The sequence below is a fragment of the Microcaecilia unicolor genome, chromosome 3 (genome assembly GCF_901765095.1).
Source record: "Microcaecilia unicolor chromosome 3, aMicUni1.1, whole genome shotgun sequence".
NCBI classification, from domain to species: domain Eukaryota; kingdom Metazoa; phylum Chordata; class Amphibia; order Gymnophiona; family Siphonopidae; genus Microcaecilia; species Microcaecilia unicolor.
The window spans coordinates 328,254,464-328,271,104 of record NC_044033.1 but is presented as its reverse complement, the minus strand read 5'-3'; the positions used below and the strand labels follow the sequence as shown (position 1 = coordinate 328,271,104).

Here is a 16,641-nt window from a genome sequence, read left to right as displayed (position 1 = left end):
TAAACGTCTGGATAAACTTGGGATTGGCGGCAATATTATCAATTGGATAAAAAAACTTCATTACCACAAGATCCTATCAAGTCAATGGGACTGCAAATATATCATCTCCATGGTCATCAGAATGCGGGGTACCACAGGGATCTCCACTTTCCCCGATACTTTTCAACCTTATGATGATTCCTTTGGCCAGGTTACTAACCAAACATGGCCTTAATCCAAAACATACTATGCATCCAGTTTCTCCTTTCTGGGCAGCCAGCTTTGGAATGCTCTACCAAGATCCATCAGAACAATTAATGATTATCTACCCTTCAGGAAAATGTTGAAGACACATCTCTTCAAGCAAACTTAACTCTAATGACCCAACTTGATCTTATCAGACCATCTACACAATTCCTGCTCTTACACTGGCACTGACTCCGATTATACCTTTGACCTGTCTCCCAATCTCCTTATACTCATCCTCTTATCTTTCCTTTTACATCTTCCCTTGCCATACCCCTCCCATCTTCCCTATACTATACCCCTCCCATCTCCTTTCCTTCTGTCTATCCTATCGTCGTTTAACTTCCCATTCCCAATTCATATATTCTTAAACCCTACTATTATTATGTTTATTACAGTTTGTATTATTTTCCTTACAAGACTTTGTAATTCTATTCACTATGTAAGCTGCATTGAACCTGCTGTGTGTGGGAAAGCATGGGGTACAAATGTAATAAATAAATAAATGAATATAAGCAGGATATTGGTGTGTCTGCCATTTTTTTATCTTATAATATAAAAAAATATACAATTCCTGTTCTTTTCTATTTGGATTTCCCTTGTATTGTGGATAGAGTTGAGCAATTATGCTCCATTTGCTGTACAAGTATTTTACTTGGTTTCTTAAATCACAACTTTGTTTCAAAAAAACATAGTCAGCAGTTGGTCAATAAGCACTCTAAGAACTCAAACAGAAGGTTCAAATTTGACTTGTGAACCTCTCAGAAGAACAGGACTGAGAATAGGACTGATTGGTATGTGAGAAATGGTGCAGGAGATCAAAAGTTCCAGTGATTTCTCGAGGCTTTCAACTTGTGTGTCTGAAGCCATTGTGTGACTGCTAAAAGTTTAGTATTTAGGGCGTATATCCGAGATGAATCATCAGTCAGGATTTACCAAAAGTTTTACATCAACAGTATAAACATAGCAAACCAGTTCCAGGGATTGGATAAGGGTTAGAAAATAATATGATAGGAAGAGTTTGAAGAGGATGGGAACCAGAACAGAGCCTTGGAGAATGCCACAACTCAAGGAATAAGGTTCTGATGTTGTATTATGCCAATAGATAGTGTTTCATTGATCATGAAGATAGGAGCTGAATCAGGCTAATACATTTCCACCAATGCTTACAATCACATGGTCTATCATGTTGCAGATGTATAAGGTCAAACAGCAGATCCATTACCATTTTTGTTTCCACCAACTCCTCCTTTGGGAGTCCATTCCATGTCTATGATGAGTCCTAGACCAAGTTGAATCCCCTTCATCTACTACATCCCTCCAAATAAGCACTAAATTACTCAATATAAGAGAAGAAGCAATCTCTCTAGGAGATGCCGCTCCCCTTACTGACAAAGTTACTGAAGATAGATGTCTTTTCCACTCAATGTTAACAAGACTCCCTCCACAGCAGGGATCCTCCTGCGATTTCCCCTTGCCCTACTCAGGACCATACATATCACCTTAGCACCTCTGTTATGTATGCTGAACCCAAGCATTCAAAGACTAAGCGGCTCATTTTCAAAGCACTTAGACTTACAAAAGTTCCATGGGTTACTATGCAACTTTGTAAGTCTAAGTTCTTTGAAAATACACCTCCACATCTTCTGCATTATAGCATCATTTCCTCAAAATTTCATCTAAATTCAAAGTCTGCTTCTAAAAATCTTATTCAGGTCAGTTTTCAGCAGGACTTCTAGGGAACATTTTGAAATGTCTAAATTATACAAATACAAAAAGTATTGTATTGTTTCTAAAACAATACAGGTATATAATACAGTTTCAATTATTGGATGTAAAAGGGACCGACCCCTTGTCGGATAACTGAAAAGTTGGATAGTATGGAAAACAATGCATAAACGAAGGCACAGAGTTCCTGGTTTTCAAAAATTGTTGTAAACACAAAGATTTTTAAAAGAAATAAATGTGATGACGTATGCTGGATGGTCAGATTAGCGAAGGTCAGATAATCGAGACTGTATGGTACTTAGAATAACCAAATATTGGGGCTTCCATATATATGTTATACATACGAGTCCCTGAAAATCTATGCTATTTGGCTTCCTATAGATACAGATTATATTTGGCTCAAATAGCCCAAGTTAAACCTGCTTTTTCACATCCCAGCTAAATGTATTATCAATACATACAGGGGACAAATATTGGCACTTATATAATTAGTACATATATTTGTAACACCCAACCTACCCTCCCAACTCTATGTTATACACATACCTGAAAATATAACACTATACATAGAATGTGATCAAATTAAATACAAGCAATTTCATATTAATGGCATAGTGTCGAATATGCAACTGCTTTTTGAATATCAACCTGACTGGAGAAGATTTATCACTCAATTAGGTGTTTATGACGCAAATAATGTTAGACAAGAACAAAGCTTAATATTATAAGGAGGATTCAGACAAAGTTCATACAAAGTTTTTTAAAATCTAGTTTCGCTATATTATCTAATAACATGCTCATTCCCCTATACTTACCAGTCACCTGGCAGTCTACAGGTGCAGGCATGCAGGCCAAGGCTGTTTCAAACTGAAAGAACGTGTTATGCACTTTTGTTGCTGTACTAATCTCTTCACGTACAAAGGTCAGGTTACCAGGGTACACGTCATCATTACACACAAATTGAACTATAAATGCATCTTGTGTGCCTGTAAAAAAAATATCAAAAGTGACATGCTTATTACTGAATACAAATGCCAATATAATCTGTCCACCAATGTAATAAGCTGCACTATGTTTTGTTTCAACAATTTTTATTGATGATTCATCAATGTAAACAATCAACATGTTCAATATACAACCAAAAAAGAAATTGTTAACATATCCTTCAAACCCCATCCCCTCCCTTGCACTTTATTATTATTATCTCCATTCTTCAATGAAGTGCATAAACATATGAACCCTGTTTACAAAACGGTCACATACAACCACCACAAAGGTCAATATGCAGTGTAACTATGTATGTCCTGCATCCTATTATAGCCGGAACATTAAATATACTAATGAAACCCCTCCAAGCGAGAGACTTTGTCTCTTATAACCTCTTGTGACCTATATACCAACAGTCCTGTGAAGGATTATCTGAATATGCCCCATACAAGACATACAACCTACAAACAGACTACCCCCACGAGTGGAGCAGAAGGGTATCCCCCAAACCTCCCCCCCCCCCCCCCCAAAAAAAAAAAACTAGTTCAATGATCCGGAAGAGAATTCAAAATAAAACTTCGAGCTCTAGGGGACATAGACTGTATATATGGCTCCCAAGTAGTGAGGATCATACGGCGCCTCCGAGAAGATAACCCAATCACCCGGCATTCTAATAACATGAGTTCATGTAATTTATTACGCCAATGCCAATAATCAGGTGGTGACTCCCCCTTCCACATGCAGAGAATAACCCTTTTCCCCAACATACAGGCTTTATGTACTAATAGAAGTGCACCCCCACCATTCAAAGCAAAAGATTCATGTTTATCCAGCAGTGCAACCAAAGGAGAAGGTGTTATCCGGGTCCTGAACAGGCCTCCCAAAAATTTAAACAGGGACCCCCCCAAACAACTGAACCTTCAGGCATTCCCATAGAGAATGGAAAAAAGAGCTCACCCCATATTTGCATTTAGAGCAAAGAGGCTCCTCCACCCCTCCCATTCTAAAAATTTGGGCCTTGGTCAGATATGCTCTATGTAGGATTCTGTATTGGAATTCACGAAGATCCGCGTTCATGGACAGTGTAGGAATACGGGAGCAACTTATTAAAATCTATCATTAGAGCTGGATGTCTCAGGTCTCATGCCCAGCTGGCTGCAATATGCAATTTATCCTTACTTATGGCCAACCTTGTTAGCACACTATACAGGCCGGAAACCGAGAGCCGTTCCACCGAGACCGAACCAAACAGATCTCAAATGCATCTACCATGTCCTGCCCCCAATGCCTCACCACGCAGCCCAGAGACATAATGTGCCAGCTGATTGTATGCAAATATGTTGCTAAGGTCAAAGCCCACCCTCATTGCCCCCAGATTCAACAAGGTCCCTCCTGCAGTTAAAACATGTTCCAATCTCGTTATACCAAAGCTTGCCTATCTCCGAAACGCCTGATTCTCTGAGCATGGGGAGAACGCTAGATTGCCCTGCAAAGGCAATAAATCAGAGACCTCCGAGTCTAATCCCCAGTGTCTGGTCAAATCCTTCCAAAGTTCCCGTAATGGCCACAACAAAATTCTATTCCGGAAGCAGGCTGGAATACTCAGCCTCTGGGCTTGCAACAAGAAGTAGAGACTAAAATAATCCTCCTCCAACTGCCTGGGAGTAAAATTCTCTCTGTGGAGGAGCCAGTCCCCCAAGTGACAAAGTAAACATGCCTGGTTATATCTCCGTAGGTGCGGGATGCCCAAGCCACCCTCCCCCCAGTACCCCAACATAAGCTGTATTGCTAGTTTTGATTTCTTACCACCCCAGATAAATGTGTGTAGATGTTTATATAACATCTGCAAATCTCTATTTAGGATACAAAGGGGGAACATCTGCATCGGAAACTCCACCATACGAAAAGTGAATTCTGCCATGCAAGGTGAGAGGCAAAGATCTCCATTTATGCAGATGGTCCGTTCTAACAAACTAGCAATATTAGCCTGGTATAAAGACGTTGTTTTCATGCCAATCGTTATTCCTAGGTATGTAAAAGATTCGTGAGCCCAACGGAAAGGGAAACCCTTCCCCCCATTCGTGTCTCAACTGCTCTGTAGAGGTGAGAGCCAGCGTCTTTGAAAAATTCAATTTAAACCCAGAAAAATCCCCAAATTCCTGAAATAACTCCAAAAGCACTGTTAAAGATCTCCTAGGCTGTGTAAGATGTACATAGTCCACAAACGCTGAGATCAGGAATGTAGATTTCCCAATGGAAACTCCTGAAATCTCTGGGTGAAACCTAATATCCCAAAGAAGTGGATCTAGTATTAATACAAATAACAAAGGGGACAATGGACACCTTTGCTACGAATAGAATAGAGAATGCCTCGGATCTTTCTCCATTTACAAACAAAAATGCCTGAGGGTCTGAATATAAGACCTTCACTGCCTCGCCAAAGAAACCAAGCCCACTTTCCTCATTACAGCAAAAAGGAATGGCCATATGACACGATCAAAGGCCTTCTCCGCATCAAAGCTGGTTAATAGAGATGGTAAACAAAGCCTCTCCACCACCTCCAAGGAGGCCAAAAGTGCCCGAACATTCCTAGTCGTTGTCCTGCCCTTTACAAAGCCCAACTGTGGGGAGGATATTAAGTCCGGCAGTATGTGAGATAATCTATTAGCCAATATCTTGGCATACAGTTTTGCATCATAGTTTAGGAGGGAGATAGGGCGATAAGACCCCGGATCCCTGCCTGGTTTTAAAAGCACTATCATTTTAGCAAGTTTAAAGGTATCGGGCATAGTACCTGACAGTGCCATTGAGTTAAACAGGCCCAAGAGTGGTGATTGTATTTGCTCATAAAGCAGTTTATAGAATTCTATACTGTACCCATCAGGGCCTGGCGCCTTATGGAGTTTACTCTGTTGGAGTGCTAATAAAAGGTGACCTTCTCCTATGGATGCATTAAGAAACGACTTCTGTGCTGCACTGACCCGAGGTAACAAGGTATTCTCTAGATAGAGATCACCATCGTCCAGCACATCCTTAGGCTCCTGATAAAGGAGTTCATAAAATCTCTGGAAATGGGTCACAATATCCTTGCTATCTCTATACTGGCTTCCTCACCTGAACTATGTGCGTGGGCCCTCTACTGCCTCGCGCCAACCTCGCTAGCAACCCCCTTGCCTCATTCCCAAGAACAAATAGCTGAAATTTATAATAGATGTTAGACTTGATCGCCCGCTGATGCAGCAATTCATTCCGTTTCCTCTGGGAATCCAAACGAGCCCGTCTAGCCCCCTCCGTCCGGGTACTCCCATAAATGTTGTCTCTGCTGCCGGATTGTTTTCTCCAGATGTCGTATTTTCCTCTCTCTAATTTTCCATTTTCTGGCCCTGTACGAGATAATCTCTCCTCTCATCACCGCTTTTGCGGTTTCCCAGTATAAACCGTATTGCTGTGAATGTCCTCTATTATGCTGTGCAAAATCCACCCATTTCTCTTTCAGGAAAAGCAGGAACGCTGGGTCTCTATACAATTCTAATGGGAACCTCCACTCCCCCCCTGCACATGTCCCCCTACCCACCTCCAACTGTAACCAGATAAGGGCGTGATCCGATATTTCACAGGGCCCAATGTCCGTCGATGGAATCCTTGAAAATAGGGTACGGGATACAAAGAAATAGTCTATGTGTGACTGGGTAAAGTGTGCCCGAGATATGTGCGTGTAGTCTCTATGTGTGGGGTGAAGAATCCTCCAAACATCAAGCAAGTCCAACGTATTACACAGAAAAGACAAACCCCTAGCGTACTGAGACAAGCTCCCCGTGACTCAGGTCGACTTATCCATCAGAGGGTCATAAGGCAAGTTAAAGTCCCCTCCTAAGACAACATTACCTTCATGATAAGGCGCTTAAAGCTCAATAAGCTTGCGAAAGAAATTCCTATCAAAAACATTGGGGGCATAAACGTTACATAGGACCAAAAGCTGTCCTTCCAACTCAGCTACTACCAGAACATATCTGCCATCCGGACCAAAAGCTGTCCTTCCAACTCAGCTACTACCAGAACATATCTGCCATCCGGACCGTGTTTGATGGATTTAATCAAACCCTTAACCCCTTACGGAAAAGGATCATAACACCCGCCTTCCTCTGCACTGCTGGGGCCTCCACTACCTGTCTCACCCATCCCCGCTGGAACTTGGCATGCTCTACTGATGAAAGGTGTCTCCTGCAAAAACGCCACATCCGCTTTGTGGCGCTTTAAAGCCTGTAGAACCTTGGATCTTTTAATCGGTGAGGAGACTCCACCACATTTCATGATACTAATCTAAGTGACTCCAGGGTCCCACCTCATGTACCCTCTTGGATAAAGTAACTCTCTCCTATGAAAATAGAAGGGGTGCCTCCCAGCCCCCCCTCCTCTCCCAAGCCAACAACCCTCCTGTCCCCGCAGAGCTCATTCCAATAGCAAAAAATAAACCCCTATCCAAAAACATACACAAAGCAATCCTAACAAAAACATTACCCCTCCGCCTTCCTATTCCCCCCTGACTCAATATTCTATCTAAGAACCTGATCACCCAGAGCCGTCTCCCCCCCCCCCCCCCAAGCAACACACAAGGCAAACCAACCCCAGACCCCCTATGCCTAATAAATGAGTGTGGGTATTCTGCAGTACTTTAAGACTGTTTCTATTAGTGTAGCTTAAAGATTAGGCAAAAAACCCAGTTCCAGCTTTGAGGGCTCCATACCATCTGTGGCTCTTCACAGACTCACGCTCACCATTCAAACATCAATCAACATAGATACAGAGTCCTCATCACCACTCAACAAGTTCAAATGTGCCAATAGTCCTTATCCAATTTCAATGCTTGCCAGATCCCTAAGGTGTATTTCAAGTCTATCGACTCCACCGTCAAAGACTCAGAATTTTCCATAGTCCCAGTAAGGCACCAATCGCGCATCAGTCTCTGGCTTTACTCGTATCTTCTCCTTCCCGGGCTGCACTATGTTTTAACTCAGGCCCAGCGAAATATTTACCTTACTGACGTTTTGTAAGTTAAAGTTATTTTTAATGTACTGAACATGTTTAATGTACAAATTTTCATCCACCATCCAACCCAGAAGTTAAAATTTAATGCTCCTTGCATTAACTAACCATCTATGCGGCATATACAAGTTTAATTAAGTGTGCATACAGTGACTTTTGGGTGAAATATTTTGTTTAAGAGTATAATCTTTCTGAAAGAAGGAGACATCATTTGGTTTTTGATTTTGTCAGATAGAAAGGTCACTGTCAAATCTATCTGCAGTATGAACCAAGAGTTGTTACAACTAATTACTTTACTTGAAGCACAGATATATAGTATGCAAGACCTCAGTAATTCTGAGTCGAGAAGGAGAGTTGTTAACAGAAGCTGCCTCTGCTGGTGGCTGAGAAGGACTTAAATTATGCACTGAGAGAGAGAGTAATATTGTGAGCAATTTTGTGCTAACAGAGCAATAGACAGCAATTGAAATAATTTGCAAAAGCATACTTTCTGCATAAGGTGATTTTTTTTCTAAAAGTAATGATTAGTGGAAGCTTATTTTATCAAAGTTGTATTGCATGTTAATGCCACATTAAAAAATAGGTTTGACTTCAAAGCAGACCTGATGACAATTCTAACCATTAAGGAAGGCAGAGCCTACGCACTCTCTGCCAGTAAGTACATGGACTGTATTCCAAAGGGAAGAAACAGAACTGGAATAATTAAAGTTATGAAATTATACTTTCTGAAAATTAATAGAAATATGATACGGAATTTGGAAAACAGAATTGAAAAGAAAACATTGTTAAAGTGCACTAGCAATATCCTATATAATAAAACGCACCCCCAACATTCTGAAGCTGACTGCATGGCTGAGGCATTCCTGCTCTCTGTATCCATCTCCTGAATTGACATCACGTACTTCCGGGTTTGTCACAAGCAGAAGTGACCAACCACACGAGGTTTCTCGACTTCTGAATGTTGGAGGTGCATTCTATTAAATAGGATTGGTCAGTTCCTTGAAGCACAGCCAGAGCTCAGTGTCCTGCACAGTAACACTCAGACACCAGAGAGAGAGAGAGGGGGGGGGGGGCCTGACACCAGAGGGGGGGAGGTATCTCTGTCACACACACTCTCTCTCTCTCACAGTCAATGTCTTTCTCTCTCACACACTGTCTCTAACACACTCTAATTATGTCTCACATTGTATCACATTCACTCTCTATGTGTCACACAGTCACTCACACACTCTCCTGGTCTCATACACTCAGTCTCACAGAAAGTCTGTGTCTCACACACACTCTCTCTCTCTCGCACACACTGTATCTGTGTGAAACACACTCTCTCTCTCTCACACTGTCTCACACATACACACTTGCACACACTCTCATTCTTACACACACACACACTCTCTCACAGATACACTCACACCCAGACTCACTCACTCTCTCACACACACTCGCACATTCACTCTCTCTCTCACACACAGTCACTCTCACATACACTGTCTCAAACATTCACACGCCGAGGAAAACCTTGCTAGCGCCCGTTTCATTTGTGTCAGAAATGGGCCTTTTTTACTAGTTATCTATAAAGCTAACCAAAGTTACAAATCTGTGGACCACAAAATATTCCATTTTTCAAAATGTTAAAGTCTTGCTTATAGAAAATAGTACTATTTTTAACGAAAAAATAATTTTGGAACCAAACCATTTTGCTTTTGCAAGTGTTGGATAGCAGAATATCTACAGACTTAACAGATATCCAAATTTCAGGAAAAAAAAAAATCTATGGACGAGGGTTAGCTGAAGCCATGGTCACACACAGTTCTCAGGGATAAACTCTCCAGATACAGCAATGCAATTCATGAGAATGACAGCTGTATCAGAATAACATTGCCTTAAAGCAACAAGATAAACATTTCAGCTTACCAGACTTCAGATCACGAGTACCATAATATGTAAGGGTTGAAAAGCCTTCAGTGGATAGCAGCAAAGTCCCTTCAACTCCAACTGGTCTCAGTGATGTTTTTCCTTCAAATTCACATCCAGCAGCTGGCTTATCAATAGTTCCACAGTCTTTAACAGTTCCACAAATATTCAGCTGAGAAAGTTGGAAAATAAATAGAAAGCAAATGCAGGACTTGAACCCCTTTCAGAAAGAGGATAAACATCAAGAACAGACTCAAGCCAAAACTGGCTTTTTATAAGTCAGTGGGTTCAAGGCTCATATAGAGGGCATTTTTCAGATTTCTGAGAACTACCCACACTCTTAACAAGTAAAAGTAAACTGATTTTACTCCTTTTGAGTGGTGGTGTTCCCAGGAGGTGGGAACAGAGCACACAATGCAATCATGTACAGTACATAATTTTGCGTTTTTAAATATGGGTTGTTTTTAACCCAAGAGCTTCAAAGACAGTTGTGGCTGCCTGTTATATTTTATGTTATAGGAATAAAGATATTTAGATATTTAAAGAAGTAGACAATGCATACTTATGCCAGATGAACACAAAGAATTCCATTTGCATGTCTAGTTAAAAATATAATTGAGACAAAGTGTCACTTTTGAGTCTCATATGTCTCAAATATCAAACTCCATTCACTGATTTTCTTGCAGAAGATAATATGTGCAGATGCTCAGAAGCAAATGCAGGCGCTAGAGGCTATTAGCGCTGGACAAGCACCTGCTACTGCCCAATGTTCAGAGCTGGTGAGCATGTGAAATAAGCTTGTTGGCACTGAACACAAATTGCATGCAAACGTATGCAAAAAAAAAAAAAAAAAAGGGTCTCCTACATTCCTCCCTAATGCTCAGGGGGCGGAACACCAAACAAGGGCGCTCCTCCTACGGCAAAACCTTCGCCAGCTTGGAGCTGGCATTAGGGTTTGCCAGGGGATTGGGGAGACCCCAAGACATGAAGGCCTGTGGACCTCCAGATCGCCTCCCCCCAAGCAGAAGGTCCTGGAAGTCTGGTGAACCTGAAGACCCCCTGAACACATAGAATCCTGGTGGTCTAGCATCGTTTCCCCCCCCCCCCCAAACCGCCTCATACCTTCAAACAGAAGGGACTAGCACTCCTTCCCTCCTCCTGCTGATGCCACCTCAAAATGGCAGTATCCTGCCCAGTGCATCCTGGGATTTGATGAGCATAACCCCCCCCCCCTCCCACTGCAAATACTTAGAACTTGGTGATCCAGTGGGACCCTTGCCAGGCCGACTTGACTCTCCCCACCGAAAGCTAATCCTCATGGTCTAGCGTTTTTTCACACACACACCCCCCACACACACAAATCCCTTCGTACTGATAAGATATAATACAGCTACAGACCCCCACTGGAATGGTGGAGGGCTGAAGGGGGCTGAACCTTAAAGCTCAGGCCATATAGAAACCCTGGTAAAGTCAACAATGTTATGGCTTGTATGACTAGGAGCTTGCTGGAAAAGCATGGCCTAGTTTTTAGCCCGGATTGAGGCCTAAATGATCTAAATTAGAAAAGTTAGGTTAAGAAAATGTGAAACAAAATGGAAGATCAGAAAACAAAATGGAAGTGTCAGTTACAAATTGGATTTTCCCCAATTTCCCCATTTGAGTTAGAAAAGACTTGTTTTTCTGAAGTATCTGCAGGTGTGAGGAAATAGTTGAGAAATAAGGGGTGGCAACTTTCCAGTTGAGCAAGTTTGTGGTCAGCTAGTTTGGAATAAACAAGTCTAACATAGAAGTAAATGGGTCCCATTAGTTTGAATGGGAATAGGAAAGTATAAAAGACAGGGGATTTTGGGCATGTCAGAAGACCTTTTTCGAAGTGCTAGATGAGATGCTGCCCGTCTGTCCAACCATCTGCCTGTATACCTGACCCTGCTGTATTATTGTGGTAAGCTATAATAAAGCTTATTATCCTTGCAACCTGTTCCCTCACTCTTTTCTATAGAATATTTAGAAACTTAGTTTAAACTCTTGGGGTAAAAATGGTTAGTGAGATAATGCCTGATCACACATATACCGGTTGGGAGTCAGATAAAAGCCTTCAGAGAAACCTCTCTGGTAGATGGCTAGTTTGGCAACCTACCACAGAAGGTCTTCATGGGTCCACCCAACCCTAATTAAAAACAGTACCTTCAGACAGGAAAAGGAACAAGCACTTCTTCCCCTCCTACAATGTGCACTGCCTCAAAATGGCGGCACCCTGCCTGGCAGGGGGGGGGGGTCAAATTGGGCCTGACAAGGGTCCCACTGGACCACTAGGCTTCTATGTATTTGCGATGGGGGGGGGGTATGTGTTGGGGGGGGGAGGGATCTGAAGGTCCATTGGACCAAAAGGCTTTAAGTTCTGGAGAAAAGTCTGGACCTGTCAAACCTCTTCTGCGGAAAGATTGTGCAGGCACAATTCTCCTGCAGAACTGAAAACAGCTCCCTGATGTTCAGCGCTGACATTGCGCCTACATTTGCATGTCATTAGCACTGAGCATTATGGAGCTGTTTTGCAGCACTGACCCGGGCAGTATTTCTCCAACGTTGCTCACAGCAGCACTGTTTTGAGCATCTGCACCTCAGAGTGATGGACCCAATCTTTCCCCAAAGACGTTTTCTTCTTTCTAAAGAACATATAAAAAAAAAAGCACACCCCATGGAAACAAAACAAAAAGATGAACCAAAAAAGGGTATAAAGTAGACAAAGGTAGGGTGCCCATTCTGGTAAATCAAAGAGATCTATCATCTTGACTGAATTTACTTAACCCCACCCCCACCCCCCAAGTTCTGAGTAAAATATACCTTAAAGATTAATAATGACAAAACCACAAGTAGCACTGAAACAGCTGAATAGTAAGCATTATATCTATCTCCTCTTCTATCTGTCCAAAACTCTGCTGCGCATCTTATATTCTGCCAGAGTCGCTATACTCACGTTAGCCCTCTCCTCGAGTCGCTTCACTGGCTCCCTATCCTCTTCCGCATATGGTTCAAACTTCTCCTTTTGACCTATAAGTGCATCCACTCCGCAGCTCCTCAGTACCTTTCCTCTCTCATCTCTCCCTACACTCCTCCCCATGAACTCCGTTCACTGGGTAAATGTCTCCTGTCGTCCCCCTTCTCCCCCACTAACTCCCTATGCATGGAAGGCTCCGTTCCTTCTATCTCGCTGCTCCCTATGCCTGGAATAGACTCCCTGAGCCAGTACGTCAGGCTCAGTCTCTGGCTGTCTTCAAGTCTAGGCTTAAAGCCCACCTCTTTGCTACTGCTTTCGACTCCTAACCATGACTCTCTTACTCAACACTCTCACTTATCACCCCTACCACTGCAATTTCCCTACCCCTAGCTGTCTGTTCGTCTGTCCAATTTAGATCGTAAGCTCTGTTGAGCAGGGACTGTCTTTTCATGTTAATTTGTACAGCGCTGTGTAAGTCTCGTAGCGCTATAGAAATGTTTAATAGTAGTAGTAGTATATTCAAAGCAGAAATATACAACAGTCCCACCGTTATGCTTAACTATCTAACTAATTTTGATTATACAAATCACACAAATTTGGTGGTATATTTGTCATTATGAGCTATGAAGGCTGGCAATTATGGTGCATTAGTTCTGTCTGTACTCAGTTTTCTAAATTTCCATCGTATTTTGAGATCTTGGCCATTTTATGTCCTTGCTCAGGGCTGGCACACAAGTTGCCATGAAGAATACCTTTAATATTGCACATTTCCTCTCTACCTCACCCCCAACTTACCAGTTCAGACCAGTCCCCACAGAGGCCCTAACTTAGCAATTCTCCTGGCTGCTCTGGCCCTATGGCTAGCAGAAGGAAGTGTGCTTAATAGCAAGCCAGCTTCCTTTGCTGCACAAGGAAAGTTTTGCAGTATGAGCTCTGAGGTTATAGGATCCTGTGGCTTGTACCATAAGACTGACCTTGACCTCCTCTCATTGGCTATAGAGGCTGAGCCACCAGATTAAGTGCTGAGATTAGAACCTCTGGAAAGGCAGGACCCCAAAGAGAGCGCATATTAATTACATTCCTGTTGTCTTTTGCTGATAGATTAACAGCCTAGTTCACCCAGTGGGAGTGCTAGCCCAGTCCCTGATTCAGGCTGTTTTTTGCTTTATCATAATGTCAACCAGTAGAAAATTAGTTAATCACCAGAATCTTGAACAGTGTGCTGTGGCACAACAGTGTGCCTCAGTAGTGACAGCTAGTGGGGGGGGGGGGGGGGGGGGGGGGGCATGCTGGGCCTGAGCTCATGAGGCTCTTTGTTCCATCTTTACCGGATATTACCTTAGAGCCTTTACTTCCTGCTGCAGCCTCTTCCCTTCCAGGTAGCATTCAGGGAAATAGTACTGGGACGGGGTGAGCCTGGAGCAGATAAAGCAAGAGAAACACTCTGTTCCTCCTTCCTATTATTCAGGGATGGGAAGGGAGGTGTGTTACTATAGCAGATACTGAAGAGCAAAGAACCTGCTGCTGCAGTGTCTTTTTTTTCTGTTCTAGACTCAAACGAAACAGCAGGGGCAGGAGCAGAAAACACAGTAAGGGAAGAATTAGAGCAGAAAGCAGTGGAGCTCTTTCTTGCTCTGCTGTCAGGGCCAACCCTCTTCTCCTCTGCCATCAAGGACAGTATTGGGGGGGGGGGGGGGGGGGAAGAATTGAACAAAAACAACCCCAGATCATGGATATAACTCCTGAGTGATCTGTGGTGAGGGAGAGGATATAAATCCTGGGAAAGGAATGAGAAGGGGCATGAATTCCAGATGAATGCTATTTCCTTCTCCCTGAGGTAAGCAGGACAAACTTGAGCTGTTTGGCAACACACTTTCTTCTTCAGGGTCCACGCTGTTGTGTTATGAAGTAGGAGTGAGGTAACTAGGGTTATAGAAAAAGAGGGGATGAAAAACAGCTAGAGTAAGGGGTGCCTGAGAACTATGTGTTGGAGAGGTTTGCAAGTGAAAGCCTAATGAAAAGGCATGGGGCACAGGATCTGTGGAGTGGGTACAAGACAGCTGCTGGAAAAGGGGTAGATGGTTGCATTAGTGTTAGGGAGCATCATAGACAAAGAAGGAAGATGTGTATGAAAGAAAGCCAGAGGCAGTGCTGGGTTAGGACAGATGGTGATAAAAAATATTTCTCAGAGTGTCAGAGGTGGTAAAAGTGGGGAGGGTTAGAGAACTCAGAGGTGATGAAGGAAGGGGTTGAAGATTGAGAAATCAACATATAGAGGGGCTGATGGGGATGGAGAGGCTACATGAGCCCCAGAAGGGGTGATAGGGAAAAATAAGAGAACCAAAGGGGGATAATTTTAGAGAAAAGATGATTGTGCAAGAGTGAAAATGAATGTGAAAGCATAACTGGGGGTGGGAGATTCAAACCAAAGGTAAATGAACTTGAGATGAATGAAATGAAATGGTTGATAGTAGATAAGAGCAGGTATTGAGGGCAAGAGGGGTGGCTGTAAACTGAGAAAAGCAATGTGGGGACTATAGGGAGTTGTGAGAGGCAAAAAGGAGGGTGTCTGCTGGAGAAAAAAACAAGCCAGAAAGTAGGAGCTTGATGAAGCGGAACCTAGGCAGGGGGCAATGGAGTGTTGAGAAGGGCATTTCTTTGGTCAGGGAGAATGTGTGGGCGAGACAGTAAAAAATAAAGTAGGGGGTAAGAGTCAGGAAATAGATGATGATATAAGAGATTTAGAGACAGAGAAATGGAAGAAAATCATAAAGACTGATGATAGAGAAAACAGTAAGTAAATGGTAAAGATAGGCAAGAGAAGAAAAGTAATGTTGAAAAAAAAAAAAGACAGACAAGAAAAACCAGAATAAAAGACCAGGACCCATATAAGAACATAAGAATAACCATAACTGGGTCTGACCAATGGTCCATCTGGCCCAGTATCCCTGTTTCCAAAAGTGGCCAATCCAGGTCATATGTTATGTTACAAGTACCTGGCATGAACTCAAACGGCAACAACATAAGATTACTCAGGCAACAAAAGGTAGAGGGGGAAAAAAACACTTCGTTTTCAGTTCAGTGATTAGAATACATAAAAACAGTGACCTAATATGATCTAGTAGCTGAAGTAAAAGTGGATGCTCTGGAAACCAGTTCAAAGTCTCTGACCTCTACTTAACTCCCACAAACGGTTTATGTTTATTAAAATGTTTTATACTGCTTAATTTACATTGAACAAAGCAGTTTACACTTCTTAAAAATACAACATACATGTTGAAAATAATTGAATTGTGTTTGATTTTTTTATTTTTTTGTGCATAATTCTTTTCTGTTGCCCTATCATCTTTAGCAGTTTACTGCAAATTGAAAGATTTTTCCTAGATGATTTGAGACCTTGTTTTTGTTTAGTTTTTGTTATTTAGTTCTATGTATTTGAAAGGTTCAGCTAAGTCCATGGAGGTTTTTTTTGGCTCCTAAGGAAGTCTCTCTCTGTGGTTACAGTTACTCTATTTATTAGCTTCAGCACATATTAAAAAATATTTGAAAGCCTTGTACCCAGTGATTGAAGTTTGGTCCTATAGTGCTTGGGAGTGGCCATATTAAAAAGAGGTAAGCATCCAGTACAAGATTCTGAGGGTACACATCTCTCTTCAATTTATGCTAATTAGTTTTTTTGCTGTGCTTCTCCATTTCATTCTACAATAGTTATTTTGGTATTTGATCCTCTGTTTAACCCATGCCCTCAAAAC

General features: G+C 42.2%; 1 protein-coding gene across 1 annotated transcript in view; it reads right to left on the bottom strand.

Annotated features, from left to right (window-relative positions):
• Positions 1 to 16,641, bottom strand: part of IGF2R (insulin like growth factor 2 receptor) — a 354,906-nt gene that overhangs the window by 181,263 nt on the left and 157,002 nt on the right. The window contains 2 exon segments of the mRNA XM_030198395.1: positions 2,769 to 2,939; positions 9,895 to 10,066. Of these exon segments, the coding sequence (XP_030054255.1) occupies positions 2,769 to 2,939; positions 9,895 to 10,066 (343 nt within the window).